This window comes from Ambystoma mexicanum, chromosome 2p, assembly GCF_040938575.1.
Source record: "Ambystoma mexicanum isolate Mex_15411 chromosome 2p, UKY_AmexF1_1, whole genome shotgun sequence".
Taxonomy (NCBI): domain Eukaryota; kingdom Metazoa; phylum Chordata; class Amphibia; order Caudata; family Ambystomatidae; genus Ambystoma; species Ambystoma mexicanum.
Window position 1 is genome coordinate 1,187,959,615 of NC_090923.1, and position 16,266 is coordinate 1,187,975,880.

Genomic DNA, 16,266 nt, shown 5'->3' on the forward strand with positions numbered 1-16,266 from the left:
TCTACTTCCCCGGTGAATGGTTTGGAGGTGGCAGGATGCTTCCCAGTGATGCTCGAGAAATCCTGTATCTCTCCACCACGTGGTATCAGACCACGAGCCTTTGGGTATCTGACGAACTGGCCGATCCTGAGGATTAGGCCAGGAGAAGTGTCCAAATTTACTTGGTTAGCCTGTTGCATCTTCATCTCCTGGCAGAGAATCGGGCTGTGGTTGGAAGGTCAGGGCGTGGCAGGGTACAATCTCTACTGCCATTTCCAGAACCCGCATCCTCCAGCGATGTGTAGCAGGCTTTAATTCATGGCACATGGCCACATAATCCCTCTTCCCTGCTTTAAAGCATCTTTCTCAGGCACAGCAACATGTATGAATTGATTCCAGGGGATCCGCTAGAGCACAGCCGAGGCATGTCCTGCTACTCCTTGAATGTGTAATGATACCTCTTCCTCCGAGAGGAAGACTGGCGGCTAGTCTTGAAGGTCCGGGTGGAAGGTTAGAGCACTACATGTTATCATCGCTCTGCACCCTCACACCACCACCTCTTTCTCCACTTTGGAAGCAGGTGGGACCTGGAGATGAGGGGCAGCAGGTTCAAAGGTCGACATCCAAAACAGAGACAACCTGAAATGAGTGCTGCTGGGCAACCCTTCTTGGGGTTAACCTGGTCAAAATGTCAATCCAAAAGGAAAATAAGTTAAAGGGATACCTGTTAAAGAAATAGAAAATAGTGCTCACTTTTTAATTTAACATAAAGGAAGAGGCTAGTGGGGAGAGTGGATGAGGGAATGGGGGGACCCCTGATCTAAAACAAAGGGATATAATTGATTAAATGGGTAGACTTTTAAAAGATTACAATTGGAGTCTGCCAATTAAACAAATAAAACGGGTCAAAGGGTCTGCTCTGAAACTGCTGTCGACCACTGGACAAGGAACTGAGAAGACAGAAATTTCCGTCCAGATTCTATTTCTGAATGTTTTCAACCGGCTCTTGCTCAAGCTCTGCGATGGCTGGACTTTGAGATCTATTAAGAACTTCAAGGAATGGTGGAGTATAATTGCTGGACCCATTGTGCTGATCTAGATGGGCCCGATGAGGAAAGAGCATCCAGTATGAGTGTTTGTTGTCGCTGCATGTCTTCAATGCTCCACCCACTATTTAAAGTACAGGCGTATCTTTGGAGTTGCGGTGGAGACCTGAGCCTTTTCAGACACTATTGCTGCGCTTATTTTGCCACTTCTTTCTACGGTTGGTAGCGGTACAGACTGGCCCTGTGGTTCACACTGGAACATTGAGCGATTGCAGTATATAATCACTGCTCCTTGGCAACACTGCATCTAGTAGGATCAGGATCTTGAATTGCAATGGGGAGCGGGTGCATGGAAGGGCGCTATCTGTAGGCCCCTCTATGCTGCCACCTGTGAAAAACCAGGACACGGCTATCGCTATTGAATCCAGTTCCTGGGGGTGGACCAGTGCGGGAGGATCACCTGGATTGAGGGTCCTTGAGGATGGAAGTGAGACACCGACAGGTGAGATGCGGTATTCCTCTTCTCATAACACCTTTTCCCCATCCAACCATGTAGGATACTCAGAAACTCTACCCTCTCCGCCCCACTTTCCCGACACACACACTTCCTCACGACACGAAAGACAACGGACTAACACCAGAGCCATTTACCTGACATGTAGCAACACAAGGATCAGGCAGAGTCAGGCAATTGACCAGAACTGCACACACCTGACGGCCCCACAGGGATACAAGGTGGAACATGAGAGCACACTACGAGCAAGGCAGACCGTGCAACGAGATGGCTATCCCAGGGCGGCAGTTCAAGAGGAGGAGAAAGGCGGCGAGAACCGAAGGGGTGAGGAGGAGGGAAGCGACCTTGCCCTTTTCGAGCCAGACCCACAGTGCCTCCGTGAAAGGTATCATAAGACCCCGAACAATGGCCAGCATTTGTTGCAGCAGATGTCAATAGTACACAGAGCCCTCCTACACTGATAAGCAGGACCGGGAGAGACGCTTGCTACTGTGGGATCGTCCTTGACTCCAAAGACAAGAAAAGCCAAGCGGTTCATCACAGCGGGTGAGTCGAGAGAAGGACTGATAAGAAACCGCTCTGTGTTGAACGAAAGTTGCGAATGGCAAGTAAAGGGAAAATCAAAGAACTGTTAACACCTCAGGGGAAAACCAGCTGCAGAGGGGTCCAGCACCACCTGGGTACTCACTCGGCAGACTCTGGTTAATTCCCCTATTGTTGAAACTACTGATACCAGAAGGCTTTAAGAGAATCGCAAGGAAAAGGTCAAAGTAGTCATAGAGGGGTCTAGCAAAACTCCCTGTAAAATTGGAAGTCTTTGACCGACGAGTAAGTGGAGGAAGAAGGGAAGTGAATCCAGCATAGTGAGAAAGTAGAAGGAACTGTGGGGCTGCCAAACAAGAACCCAACAGAGGGAGGCATGCAGAACAAGGCAAAGCATTATACCCCAATGAACATTGTGTTGACAAGTGTGAACCCAACAGAGGGATGTCCACAGTGGATTATCTAAAAGGACATTAAGACTTGTGAAGAAAAGCCATAGTGAACTCGATGGAGGGAGGCTAATCTTTGATAAGGGTTTGAGCCTGGAACAGAGGGATCCAAGGGAGAAAAGCCATCACCCAAAGACTTGTGAATGCAACAGGTAAAATTGCTTAGGAAAAAGCAATGGTGAACCCGACGGAGGGAGGCTAAAATTCGAGAAGGGTCTGAACCTCGCAGAGGGGGATCCATGGGTGAAAACTAATCACCCAACATACATACAGAAAGGAACGTTTTGTTTGGTTATTTTGAACACATCAGGTCCTTGAAGGCAAGTGACTTTTTTGTATAAAAAAGACTAAACCACAGAAGATCCTGATACCTGAGAACAGAACTGTAGTCTTGTGCTGGGAAAGCTCAAGAGTGTGCTGAGCTCAAGAGTCCCACCTTGTCCTGTGCTCAAAACGTGGGGAATGGAGACCCCCCGGCTAACACATCCTGACTCATCATTTTGTGAACACTTCTTTCTTATGAACACTATCCCACACTCTTTGTATTTAGTTGTAAGGATTGGCAAGATATATATATATATATATATATTTTTATACCATGGGCCCTTTTAATTTTATAAGACGCCACTAGGACTGCCTTATTATTTGATGGTCATAGCTCACTACCATCATAGATTTATGTTTAGATTAGGTGTTATTCCAACCTATCTATACAGTTTAATAAACACCCTTGACCTGTGATCACTTGTCTGTCTTTACTGTTGCCACCATGAGTTCCTTACACACCTCTTCTGCTAATAGGTTTGCATATTTGAGCAAAGTGTTTGGGAATGGCAGGATACTATTTCTGGAGCTTTTTAACTTGCTCCTCAGAAAGGAGTATGAGCTGGCCTTAGGCGGCCAGGCTGGAGAGTTGGGTTTTTGCAGGAGTATGAGCTGGCCTTAGGCGGCCAGGCTGGAGAGTTGGGTTTTTGCAGGAGTATGAGCTGGCCTTAGGCGGCCAGGCTGGAGAGTTGGGTTTTTGCAGGAGTATGAGCGAGCCTTAGGCGGCCAGGCTGGAGAGTTGGGTTTTTGCAGGAGTATGAGCTGGCCTTAGGCGGCCAAGCTGGAGAGTTGGGTTTTTGCAGGAGTATGAGCTGGCCTTAGGCGGCCAGGCTGGAGAGTTGGGTTTTTGCAGGAGTATGAGCGAGCCTTAGGCGGCCAGGCTGGAGAGTTGGGTTTTTGCAGGAGTATGAGCTGGCCTTAGGCGGCCAGGCTGGAGAGTTGGGTTTTTGCAGGAGTATGAGCTGGCCTTAGGCGGCCAGGCTGGAGAGTTGGGTTTTTGCAGGAGTATGAGCTGGCCTTAGGCGGCCAGGCTGGAGAGTTGGGTTTTTGCAGGAGTATGAGCTGGCCTTAGGCGGCCAGGCTGGAGAGTTGGGTTTTTGCAGGAGTATGAGCTGGCCTTAGGCGGCCAGGCTGGAGAGTTGGGTTTTTGCAGGAGTATGAGCTGGCCTTAGGCGGCCAGGCTGGAGAGTTGGGTTTTTGCAGGAGTATGAGCTGGCCCTAGGCGGCCAGGCTGGAGAGTTGGGTTTTTGCAGGAGTATGAGCTGGCCTTAGGCGGCCAGGCTGGAGAGTTGGGTTTTTGCAGGAGTACGAGCTGGCCTTAGGCGGCCAGGCTGGAGAGTTGGGTTTTTGCAGGAGTACGATCTGGCCTTAGGCGGCCAGTCTGGAGAGTTGGGTTTTTGCAGGTGTACGAGCTGGCCTTAGGCGGCCAGCCTGGAGAGTTGGGTTTTTGCAGGAGTACGAGCTGGCCTTAGGCGGCCAGGCTGGAGAGTTGGGTTTTTGCAGGAGTACGAGCTGGCCTTAGGCGGCCAGGCTGAAGAGTTGGGTTTTTGCAGGAGTACGAGCTGGCCTTAGGCGGCCAGGCTGGAGAGTTGGGTTTTTGCAGGAGTACGAGCTGGCCTTAGGCGGCCAGGCTGGAGAGTTGGGTTTTTGCAGGAGTATGAGCTGGCCTTAGGCGGCCAGTCTGGAGAGTTGGGTTTTTGCAGGAGTATGAGCTGGCCTTAGGGGGCCAAGCTGGAGAGTTGGGTTTTTGCAGGAGTTTGAGCTGGCCTTAGGCGGCCAGGCTGGAGAGTTGGGTTTTTTTTGCAGGAAACTATCGCTAAGCCTCTACTACTTTATTTACCTTTGCAGGGAGACGGGCTTGACTTGGGCATCAGCAAGAAGGAAGTGATTGCCATGATTGGCAATGGTGTATGCACAGTGAAAACACTGACCAAGAACCACCTGTACTGTGAACCACCCCTCGAAGCCCCACAGCCACTTGAAGAGGGTGCTCTGTTGCCAGAATTTGTGGTAAGCAATGGAAGCCAGAATGGGAAGCAACTTTGATTGGATTCCCCAAAGTGAACTTGGCCACAATATAGACCATTGAGCTGGAAAGCATGTTGCGTTTGGTGCCTTCTAGAAATGGGCAATAGGACCATTGGATGGTTGTGGTCACATTCGGGTCACTTTGATTTAGTTCATAGTTGACCAATGCCTGGTGGGTTCATCTATGGCAGTCTGCTGCACACTGTTTAAAATAAAGATGTCTTTTTCTTTTTTTGTTTTCTTTGTCCTCTCCAGGTGCGGATGGGGAATCTGAACTTCAGGCTTGGCTCTGTGAAGTATGAGACAGAAGGGCAGTCTAGCTTTCCCCAAGAGGCAAAAATCGGACTGGTAGTTGGGGCAGCCGTGGTGGTCTTCGTCGTTGTTATCATCATCTTTATGTACAGGTGACCACCTCCTGTGTGGATATCTTAATTGTACTATATTTCCCCATTGAGCAGATTGCCATACCCCCGAGGCAGCCCTTGTGAGGAGTCTTACAGGAAAAATGTTAGTCTTTGGAGTCTGTGAATTCTGCGGCGTCTGCTCTATGCATGGTTTCCCTTAAGATGTTTGTGATGTGTTATGGTGGCAGTGTCGGTTGGGCGTACTTTGTCCTTGGTTTCTAGCGGCACAGTTTTGGTTTCTAGCGGCACAGTTGAATGCAGTGTATGTCTGTCCCTTCAGTTTGGGACCAGCTTCTGAATCTCCTTATCCTTTTTGTGAAGGTTTGTGGCAGGCATCTCGCCACTTTTGGATATTCGAAGGTGGGGATATATAGTGGCTTTCCATCCAATAGTTCTGGGAATGCTACTGTCTCTAGCAGTTTCTTTCTGGGCATGTTTTAATTTGTAATTTAAACAGTGAATGCAGGGTCCTCCTTAGTTGTGGGTTTTAGTAATTTGTTCTGGGACTTGTTCCCATGGGGGATCCTTTCTTTGTTTTGGCTTGTAGTTGTATTTCTGGGGTTTGCGAACATGGGGTTCTTCCATGGCCGTAGCGTTCACTGGTTTATCTTAACTTTGTGAATATGCTGTTTTTGCTGATGTTTGGCTGGAGTTTGTAAATGTTAGCTTCCCTTGATTTTCGGCTTCCTGTGTTTTCTGGTGGCAGGGATGGATATGCCATTTGTCCTTGCTTTTGGAAACATCTGGGTTTCTGGTGGGACTGTTGCATGTCTTCTACTATCTGCGCCAGTTCCCAGTGTATCACATGATTGGTTGTTGCAGGAGAAAGAGTAAGCAGGCCATGAGGGACTACAAGAAGGTTCTGGTCCAGCTGGAGAACCTGGAGATCAGCGTGGGAGACCAATGCCGAAAAGAGTTCACTGGTAAGTCACATTAAAGTGATAGCATGATCCATTTACTCCAAACCTTTCCCCATCATGCTCGTAGGCATTTGTATAGTACACATCTGGCAATTGTTTGGCCTCATGGTGTTCCTGGCTTGTCCATAGGCTGGATCTACCACACATTGTTTTCCACCAATACCTTTAATTCACCCATGTCCCCTCTTGCACCATTGCTCGTACGACTCATCTGCCCCTATCATCTTGTTTAATTCCCAATGCAGATCTAATGACGGAGATGATGGACCTCACTAGTGACCTGGAAGGCACCGGGATCCCATTCCTGGACTACAAGACTTATATTGAGCGGATTTTCTTTCCAGGCCATACAGGGTCCCCACTACGGAGAAATCTGGATGTACCAGAGGCACGGCGGCAAACAGTCGAGCAGGGACTTAATCAACTCTCCAATCTGCTTAATAACAAACTCTTTCTTACCAAGGTGTGTGAGCTCTTACTAGGGAACAGGGGGGGATGGATCCAAAGGTGGGGGAACCATCGGAGGGGAGTTTGAATCATCCACAACCTGGGAGGAGAGGGAGAAGCCCTAGCTTTCTAACCAATGTGAGAAGATCACAGGTAGCGATCCTCGACAGCCCTTGTATGGGAAGAGAAACTTGTTCTTCGGGGAGTGAAGCTTGACCTCACCAAGATAGAATGACCATGGGTGGTTGACCGGAGATGCTGCTCCTTATTTTGGTGTGGGACTCGAAGGTGGTCAGTGTTTGAGCACAGGAGTAGCTTTTCCTTAATAGGGTTCCAGGACCACAAATGGTTGGTGAAAGTTAAGCTCTTCCTCGGAAAGATTGCATGTCCATAGATAGGCGTGTGCTGAGAATCGCATCAGCAAGAAGTTGAGACCACAAAGGGTTGAGTACCAAGGTGGACAAGTATGAGAAGTGTGTCCTCACCAACAAAATAGTTGGGGGGGGGGTGTTTAGGGAGTCTCGGAGAATGGAGAAAATGTTATCTGACAAACTAAACCAACTTTGGCCACTGATCAGTATGGAGAAGGTGAACATTTAAGCTACAACCAACACACACCTGAATAGTCTTGGAGATGCATTTTGGGCACTTTGCAATCTCTCAAGCATTTGATTTGAGATGCTATCCAAGATCTATTCCAATAGTCCTGGACATAGCAGGATTGACCACCATCGGACTCCCTCCTTTTTTGAGCGCTAGAGTAGAAACTCCAAACTAGAGATGAAGGATGACATTGAGTAGCCCGAATATAATTTCCAATGACCTGTTACTGTCTAGCCACTAGAGAATCTTTTCCAAATAATCCTGAGAAAAGTTGAAAAAGCCGGAGATGGCTTCTTGATCCAAGTAGGATTAGCCACGGGCATTTAGTGGAACTAGCCCCTTCTCAGCTATTGCTCTGCAAAGTAGAGGCATGCAGGCTGGTATAGAAGACATTAAAGGCCTTTAGATAATCCTATTTGTTCCCTACCCCGGGTAATAGGACCAATAGCTGGTCAGGGGACATCATTTCATTTTCGCCGAAGTGTGCGCGAGTTCATCAGTGGCGAGAATCCTTTTCACCTGGGGAAAGTCACTATGTATCAGTGTGTTTGTGGGCACAGGCAGTCGCATGTGAGAAGATCCTTTGCACCGAAAAGAGCATTTGGGTAAGGAGAATGGCGTGAAAGTGTTTCTCACCAAAGCGAGAACGATAGGTGGGCCTGGGAAATTAGGTTTTCGTCTTTGTGCTGTATTCAGAGGTGGATGGCAGAGGACGAGGGGCACAAAGAATAGCGGTTTGTACAAATGAGGTCGTCTGGTCTTTCTCACCAAGCCGAGAGGACCTCATTTGAGCTGTAGGAAGGATTCATCATGAAGGCAACACCGCATTCACAGGTAGAGACGGTGGGGTTGGGAGCTCCTAGGTCAGAATGAGAGAATGTCCGGGTGTCTGAAACCTTTGGCTTTCTAAATGTTCTGGACTAAACTCCATCAGCTCTAGCCATTATAGTCAATGGTGAGGAATCGTGAAAGTCCTAGTCCAAAACATTTGGAGTGGCACAGGTTGCAGGCCTTTGAGGCCATGACCGTATGTCAAGCGTTGATGAGTCTCCCTCTTCTTCCTGCCTTCAGCTCATATGCACGCTGGAGGAACAGCAGACATTCTCGCAGCGTGACCGCTGCCATGTGGCCTCGCTTCTCACCCTGGCCTTGCACGGGAAGCTGGAGTACCTTACCGAGATCATGACAACACTGCTTGCGACCCTGGCCGAACAGTACGTGGTGAAGAATCCCAAGCTTATGCTGCGCAGGTAAGTGGGGAAGCTGCTAAAAGAGCAAAGTGCCATATCCGCTGTGCATTACCTGTTGCGGCAAGGAGGGGAGAGGGTGGTGGAAAATTAGTATAATAATACTACTCAATGTGTCTGATCCTCCTAATCCTAGAAATTGAAAAAAGTTTCTAAACTATATGATGATACCCTTAGTAAAGCCTACAAAATTCAGGTGCACCCTTATGCCAGAAAGCGAGGCTGCAAAACACACCTAAGAAAAATACAAGAGCTTCCAAACTAAGAAATGCAGAATTCTCCACCTGATTGAGTCGCGGTTTTAGCGGTGCAACAGCCTTTGTACCGCAGCAGTCAAGTGGTACATGCGTTACCTGTCCAATCTTGGTCGTAGGCGGAACTAATGAGCTTGAGTCCAAAAGACAGAAACCTGCCATATCTGCGCATTCTAGACCGGCTGCGCAGATCAGTCACAAAGAAGTGTTTGCCACAGTTCACATTTTTGAAGCCAGTGGTGTATGTTATTAAATAACGAGAGTAAATAGGGATACGTTTTAATGATTTGCTTAATTTCTTTCCTGTCCCAAGCTCACACTCGTTCCCTCAACTGCCTGGGAAGACCTTTATCCCACCCGGTGGGATTTTTATATAACAAACTTTAAGGGTATTTATTTTAAACTTCAGTCTCAATTGCATAGGGACAAAAAACTCCCCTTGTGGAGAAAATGGAATCATCCACACGCTATAAGGGCAAGTGCAACATGGAGTCAGGAGTTTTAGACCCTGCCCATAGCTAGGAAAAACATCTCCTCGGTGGGAATTGTTAGTTATGGATTGTGTGCAGAGGCACACACCGGTTTCTCCTTTCAGGTTTACAAAGTGACCGCATCTCTGGACAAGCTTTTCCAACCATGCCAGCAGCAGTAGGAGTTTCCAGTCGTGTATGGAGGAGGAAGAGCCTGACGTTCTAGGAGGTCCTGAATCCTTCATAAGAAATGCAGGTCCAAACAGTTTTGGAAAGATGGGAGCATAGCTGGGCATTATGTAGCCCTTGAGCCATCTTGTGTAGGGCATGTGCCCACTGTAGATATAACCTACAGGTCAAAGGTGTGACTACATAAGGGCTGGACCTGCCTTCATCCTTCCTTCAATTGTAGCTATAATGAGCACCCTTTCTGTTGGCTAATAGCGATTTATGTAGGCCTTAAGGAAATTGAGTTGGCGTGTCCTTAGTCTTAATGTTCGTGGTATCTGCAGAGGAGTTCCCTGTTGTGTGAGGCCACCCACAGCTTAGTAGTATCTGTGTAACCGTATAGCCTCCAAATTGGTTTCCACCAGTGGCACTAGCGTTATTTTGGCAGTCACAATCGTTGTCCCATAATGTATGGTTTTGTGCAAACTTGAGGGTGCCCATCAAGAGGTCTTGCCTTGTGGCTTCCTGTGGTCTTGCACCCGATGGGGGTCTTTCTCTGCCTGGGTCAGGTTGATGAACTCTGACTACAGCACACCTGTAGGAATGTGACTGCCTTAGGCGAGAGGCCTCCTTTACAAGACTGGGCTGGAGCGTACAACTTGCGGGAAGGGAGCATCCTTCTGGGTTTGAGGCAAAGGCCAACCCTTCTTTGACGTTCATTTTCCTTGTCTGTTCTAGGACTGAGACGATGGTGGAGAAGCTACTCACCAACTGGATGTCCATTTGCCTCTACTCCTTCCTGAGGGTAAGTGGTGATGTGGAGGAGGGGGCGGACATGTCCTCTGCTGTCCAGACAACAGCTACTGAGGCAAAGCTTGATGCATCACACCAATCGTTTTCTAGAGAAGCATCAGGGGGGTTGTGTTCAGATATTGCAAGGCCAGAGGTGCCCTCTGCTCCGATTGGAAAAACTGATTTCTCTCAGCACAAGGAGAAATCGAGCACTTAAGCTTCCGTTGTCAGTAGTTTTCTCAGAATGGGATCACGTTCCCTCCTTCCCAATAGGATTTCCTGGTCCACTCCCTTATTTATTACGTGCCGATAAGCCAGCAGGCATCGGGGATCTGATTCTGCTCATATTTCACTATCCCTGGTCTATGATGTAAATGGTGTTCAGTGTAAATCCCAGGAACATACCCTACTTGGCCAGCTCTCTGGTGGCGGTGCCTCCCCCATGGCCTAGATCATCTGTACATCTCATGGATGGCTTTGTTGATGCACAACCTGGCTGCTGGTAAGTGGCCTTTATCCCTGGGTGGTGGTATTCACTCTGCCACCAGAGTGGACATGGCGGGGTTACATGCCCCAATCCATGACTCTCATGCTCTGTCATGCTCCTTGACACTCCCTGGTAGGTGCATCCCAATGGGCCCTGTTCTGTATTGGGTTTTTGTTCTGTGTGTCCTACTGGCAATCTCTCTTAAGTATTACTATTATAATCTCTGCTCTCTGCATAATGTTGCCTGCCCTGATTATTGGTGTGGGTATAACCAGCTCATTGGGGCATGGTTCTCGCCCGTAGCAAACCCCCACTACCCAGCTACATCTTGAATTGTATCTCCCCCATGCAACAAGTGGGGTTCACTCCCCGCCTCATTGAATGCTTGTACATGCCCCAACCCCAATAACAGCAGTCGTTGCTTTGGTTCTGTCTCCTCTTTTAAACCTTTGCTGTGTGCTTCTCTCCTGCACAGGAGGCCGCAGGAGAGCCGCTCTACCTTCTCTTCCGAGCTATCAAGTATCAGGTGGACAAAGGGCCTGTTGACGCAGTGACGGGTAAGGCCAAGCGCACGCTGAATGACAGCCGGCTGCTGCGGGAGGACATAGAATACAGAGCCATGCCTCTCACTGTGTTTGTGAAGAGTGGTAGCACCAGCGAGACGCAACGCGTGCCTGCTCGTGTTCTTGATACCGACACCATCACCCAGGTGAAGGAGAAGATCCTGGACCAAGTGTACAAGGGCATGCCATTTTCCCAGAGGCCGAGCGTGCACTCCCTGGATCTTGGTAAGGGTCTCCTTGTCGGCCATTTTGTCTTGGCACTGTTTTGTTTACTGCATGTCTGTACAAGTGCCTCTCTGTATGTCAACATGCATATGTAAAACTATGTAAACATTCTTGCTACTTAACTCACATGACCTGTATTGCATATGGTCTCAAAAAACTCACAAAGCCGATGCATGGTTCAAGGGTTTTTGTAAACAAGCTGCGCTTAGTCTTGTCTCGTTGGACTTGAGACTGCAGGGTAATTAGGCTAAAGAGCTATTCTATCGGGTCCCTCTGTCTTCCAGGAGCTCCTGCCACTCTGCTTCCCCATCAGCCCAGATCAGTGTGAACACTAACGATTGGTAACCCCTACTGACTAAGCTAGCCTTTCTTCCATAGGAATGGCCTTAAGGTTAAGGCCTCATCTGTCTTACTCCCTATGGGACTTTCTAAGGATAGCCTGCTCTGGTGTTCCCACAATACTGGTCTTAAAGATGGTTCAGGGTGGTGCCTGTGTATCTTCAAACATTCCCCCAGTTCACTCTCCCTCTGTCTTACTCGTTTCCCAGATCCGTCTCCTTATTTTCTACCCATCTTTTCTATCCTTTCTACCCCTTTTACTATTTTATAAACTTTCTATTCTCACTCCTTAGTTCCTCTGGTCCACCCACGTACTCTCTCCCCTTCTATTCCTATTACCTCCAGTTTTCTTCTTTGTACTCACCTATTCATCTCCCGCCTACTTCCTGCTGTGTCTCCGGTCCCCCCACACTCCTCCCTCCTACCCTTTTACAACGTATCGCTCCAGAAATTCTTCCCCTCCCATCTCCACCAAGCACTCTCACCTTCTACTCTCTCCTCTTGTCAGCTTTCATACTCTTCCCTCTACCTCTCTACAACCTCTTACGCCCCTCTTACTCTCGCACATACTCCCACAATCCCAGCTACACTCTACTCGGGGGTACTGCTCTCTCACACAAGTCAACCTCTCCACAGACTCTTCAGCGTTCCGTTCCACCTTGCATCGTCTTTTGGTTTCCTTTTGGTTTCCCGGTCCACCTTCAACCCCCTCGACTCCCCCCCACCCCTCCCCAAACAGAATCTGTGGCCCCTGCGGGCTTTTATACCCACAGCTTTCTGTTTCTTGCCATTCCTCCCCATTGGTTGTGTTAACCACCTGACTCTGGGGTCCAATCTAAGGCTGTCTTTTCCCCCAGGGGTGGGTCGTGGGATTCTACAAACAACCCTTTTAGCCATGCCACCTTTTGTAGCATGCCACTTGCCCTTGGAGTGTTCTCAGTGAAGCTCTGCGCTGAAAGTTGTCGGCAGTTTGTTTGCTCCTGGCTGCACTAAGCACTGCTTCCGTTAAGGAATAGGCATGGGGATATTGTCTTGGGAGGATAGCTCAGGGGCAACGTGCTAGTCTTGGAAGCAAGACGACGCAGAGCAACACAGGTTCGATCCCTGGTTCCACGCTTTGAAACCTCTGGGTATTAAGCGTGTTATAAATAACCAATTGCAAACGAAATAAAAATGATTAGTCTGCCGAGAAGTCTTTGGTTTTCTCTGGCGGTGCACTGGGCTTCTTTGTTCTAGCAGTGCCTGATGGGCCTTGTAATCTTGCAAGGAAACAAAAAGACCTCTGGCCAGAATTGGGGAGGTATGGAATTGGGTGATCATTACATTCAAAGCACATCCAGCGGCATCAGTGTCTGCGGCCCTGCCGACTACCTCGCATCCCCTCTGGGATAGGGCTGACTCTGGCATATGGCCTCCTACCCTGAGCTGGGAGGGCTCCCTGTTCTCCCCCTGACATGGTCAAGCCTGTGACCCTGTCGCACCGGAGTAAGAGACCTCCATCCCAGACGCGCCACCTCTGTATCCTTATGCATACGGTCCATGTCTGTAACCGTGCCTTCCTCCCTGCAAGTTGGGTTCTGTAAAACTATGTAGGTTCCACGACTGTGACAATGTTTCCATTTCAATAATCATTTCCGCAGCCCTGTGCATGGCTCACTACCGGTAAATGTTCATTCCTGCCCGCCAGCGTCTTTCTGGGATTATGTTGAACCCTTAATGTCTTTATGCATTGGCGATCTTCCAGTCCATTGTCGTAGATGTGTGCCTCCTCGAGGTCTGTAGAAAGGCCTTCCGGTGAAACAGCATGTCCACGTGCACACCCCTAGTCTCCAATACTGCTCACTTTAAAGATGCGTCACTGCTCCCACCGGTCTATTCATCCAGACCTCTGGATGTGTTTTCCGTGCCTATAGCGATGCCTGCCCACCTGTTCATTCAGCATTATTGCTCGGTGTCTGCTTTGGGTGCCTCTAGCCAGTCCCCCCTGTTTGTCTCTGATTGAAGCATGGTTTGTAAGGCTTCAGATGCACTTTCCTGTACTACCATTTGTGTTCGCTTAGTTATGTTCCTTTTATGATGTATCGAACCTAAATCCACCTACAGCTCTTCCACACCCCCGGGCTGATATTAGGGTTACAAATACACACATAGGTTAAGGATAGCATGACTGGATCGGCCGTTCAATCCGACTTTTACTTTAGAAGTGAACACGTTGCAATACTGATGACTACCACTAGATGGTGGAATGTGCATAATATGTGACTGTAAACCGATGCAAGCACTGGTGAGACAAGGAACAACTGTTATAGTACAACATGCTCTCTATCCAGGGACGTCATTTCACCAAAATGCCAGGGGTAGCGGAGGTGACATCACCCGATCCTTGACCCCCTGATGACATCACAGGAAGTAATGTCATTAGACCCCGCCCCAAAGTGATATAGCGGTAGCGATGGAACATGACATTTCACCCGTTGACAAAACAGGAAGTGGCATCACATAGCATTGTACACTACGAAAAATATAGTTACGATATCACTATATGATGTACATTCATACAAGAATGGATCGCCATATGTATCATTAAATTCAGTGTTTATTGGCCCGTATTACCAAATGACTGTGTATGCAAGCAGACGTCCATGACCAAATGATAAGCATAAGTGCTATATAATAACACATCATTAAGCGCTTTATATAGAAAAAATATACACCCAATATCACCCAACCTGTGTTGGTACTCATTTATCGACCTCAGAAGGATGAACGGCTTAGGCTTAGTGAGGAGTTTAAGAACAGGCTAAATCAGTGACTCACCCCCCTGAAGTGTGCCTGAAATAAACATTTAATGAGGCCAGCAATTACTGTATAGAATTCCAGAAAGACACATTATTTGGTATTCCTATTCTTTCTTATTTAGGGTCAGTGCTGAAAGTGTTAGAAGAAAAATAAGAACAGGAGTGCCTCAAGTCTTTTTTTTAAGGGGCCTGAACAAGAAAGCCAGCCACCCCAGAAGTAAAGAGCCACAGCCCAGGAGCTTGCATTACTAAAAAAAAAAAAAAAAAAAAAAAAAAAAAAAAAAATGTGTTTTTTTTTGTAGAGGTCGCAAGGGAGACCACAGAGGTCGCAAGGGAGACCACAGAGGTCGCAGTTGCGACCCCTGGCGACCCCCAAATGACGTCCCTGTCTCTATCTTGCATGATGTTGAATGGCTGATGATATTTCGGCTGCAGAGATGGTCTTTCTCCTGTTGTGGCGGGAGCACGAGTGTGTATCCTCACTTCTGTTATGTCTGCATTTCATTTGATCCCTGTACAGAGTCAATTCAGATTGCGTCATTGCCTTCACAATCAGTTTTCCTTTTCGCCACCATTCTCAAGCTGATCGCTTTTCTTCCATGTTGCTACAGAGTGGCGTTCTGGCGTTGCTGGGCACTTGACGTTATCCGATGAAGACCTCACCTCAGTCACGCAGAACCACTGGAAGCGTCTGAACACCCTCAGCCACTACAAGGTGAGACTGCCCAGGCCTGCGTATGAGCCCAACCAGGATTGGGTCTGATTTATGCCGTGTGATGGCAATTGCGGGTTAGGGAATGGCAGCACATGACTCTGTCATACACGTATTACATCGAATGACTTCCCATTAGCCTGTGACATGAGGGGAGCATACTGGGCCCAGTGGTTGCAAGGGACCCACGTGGGTTTACGATGTTGCGTATGGGGCCCTTCCTACCCCGTGCCACCGAATCACCCCTGGAGTGCTGAGTGTACTGTGGCGTTAATTGGCGTGAGAACCTTGCAGTAAGAAGGTTCTGAAATGCGTGGTCAAGACTTGTTTCCAGATATCAATTTCCGCATTAGGAACAGACTTTTTTATTTTTAAAGTACTGTAAATTAATGTTGTGTGTCATGTCTGTTTCTGTTTCTTATTTCTTATTGAGAATTGTTGAGTCAGGATTCTCTGGGAATCCATTTATTTGGTCTAGATATTCTACAGAAAGAATCCAAACCGTTTGCCATTTTCTTTGTCCAGTCATTGAAAAATGAAGGTCGTTGTTGCCAGTCTTTTGCACCAGTTTCACATCCTGGGCCTACGTGACCTTTCGCACTCTGGTGTGATTCAGAGTGCAGGCGATTTGTAAAATTTGCTCTTTTTACTGAAACTACCACCCACGCCGTTTCAGAACCGATGCTCCGAGGGGCTGGTCTTCAAGAAAAAGTAATATGCAAAATCTTCTTCTCTACTTAATGACCGACTCCAAAGGAGGTCCATCATGAAGAACCTCTCAAGAGGATGTAAAGAAGTTACTTCACGGTTATCTTACTTCGACCTCTTGGATATATATTCGTACACCAACCCCCATTAACTCTGTTTTCAGGGCCCATAACGCGTGGTATGGCCCTCGCTGCAGGTCTATAAAGCTATCAGAACACCCTCTGTGTTTAATTAAAGTAGAAAAAA

At 48.0% G+C, this 16,266-nt stretch overlaps 1 protein-coding gene across 4 annotated transcripts in view; it reads left to right on the plus strand.

The window, feature by feature from the left end:
• PLXNB3 (plexin B3) overlaps positions 1 to 16,266 on the plus strand; it is a 446,830-nt gene that overhangs the window by 390,091 nt on the left and 40,473 nt on the right. For all 4 annotated transcript variants that reach the window (XM_069645379.1, XM_069645380.1, XM_069645377.1 and 1 more), the window contains 8 exons: positions 4,704 to 4,865; positions 5,139 to 5,287; positions 6,110 to 6,210; positions 6,453 to 6,670; positions 8,329 to 8,507; positions 10,135 to 10,201; positions 11,151 to 11,463; positions 15,212 to 15,315. In XM_069645379.1, coding sequence (XP_069501480.1) covers positions 4,704 to 4,865; positions 5,139 to 5,287; positions 6,110 to 6,210; positions 6,453 to 6,670; positions 8,329 to 8,507; positions 10,135 to 10,201; positions 11,151 to 11,463; positions 15,212 to 15,315 — 1,293 coding nt within the window. The remainder of the gene's footprint in view (positions 1 to 4,703; positions 4,866 to 5,138; positions 5,288 to 6,109; positions 6,211 to 6,452; positions 6,671 to 8,328; positions 8,508 to 10,134; positions 10,202 to 11,150; positions 11,464 to 15,211; positions 15,316 to 16,266) is intronic.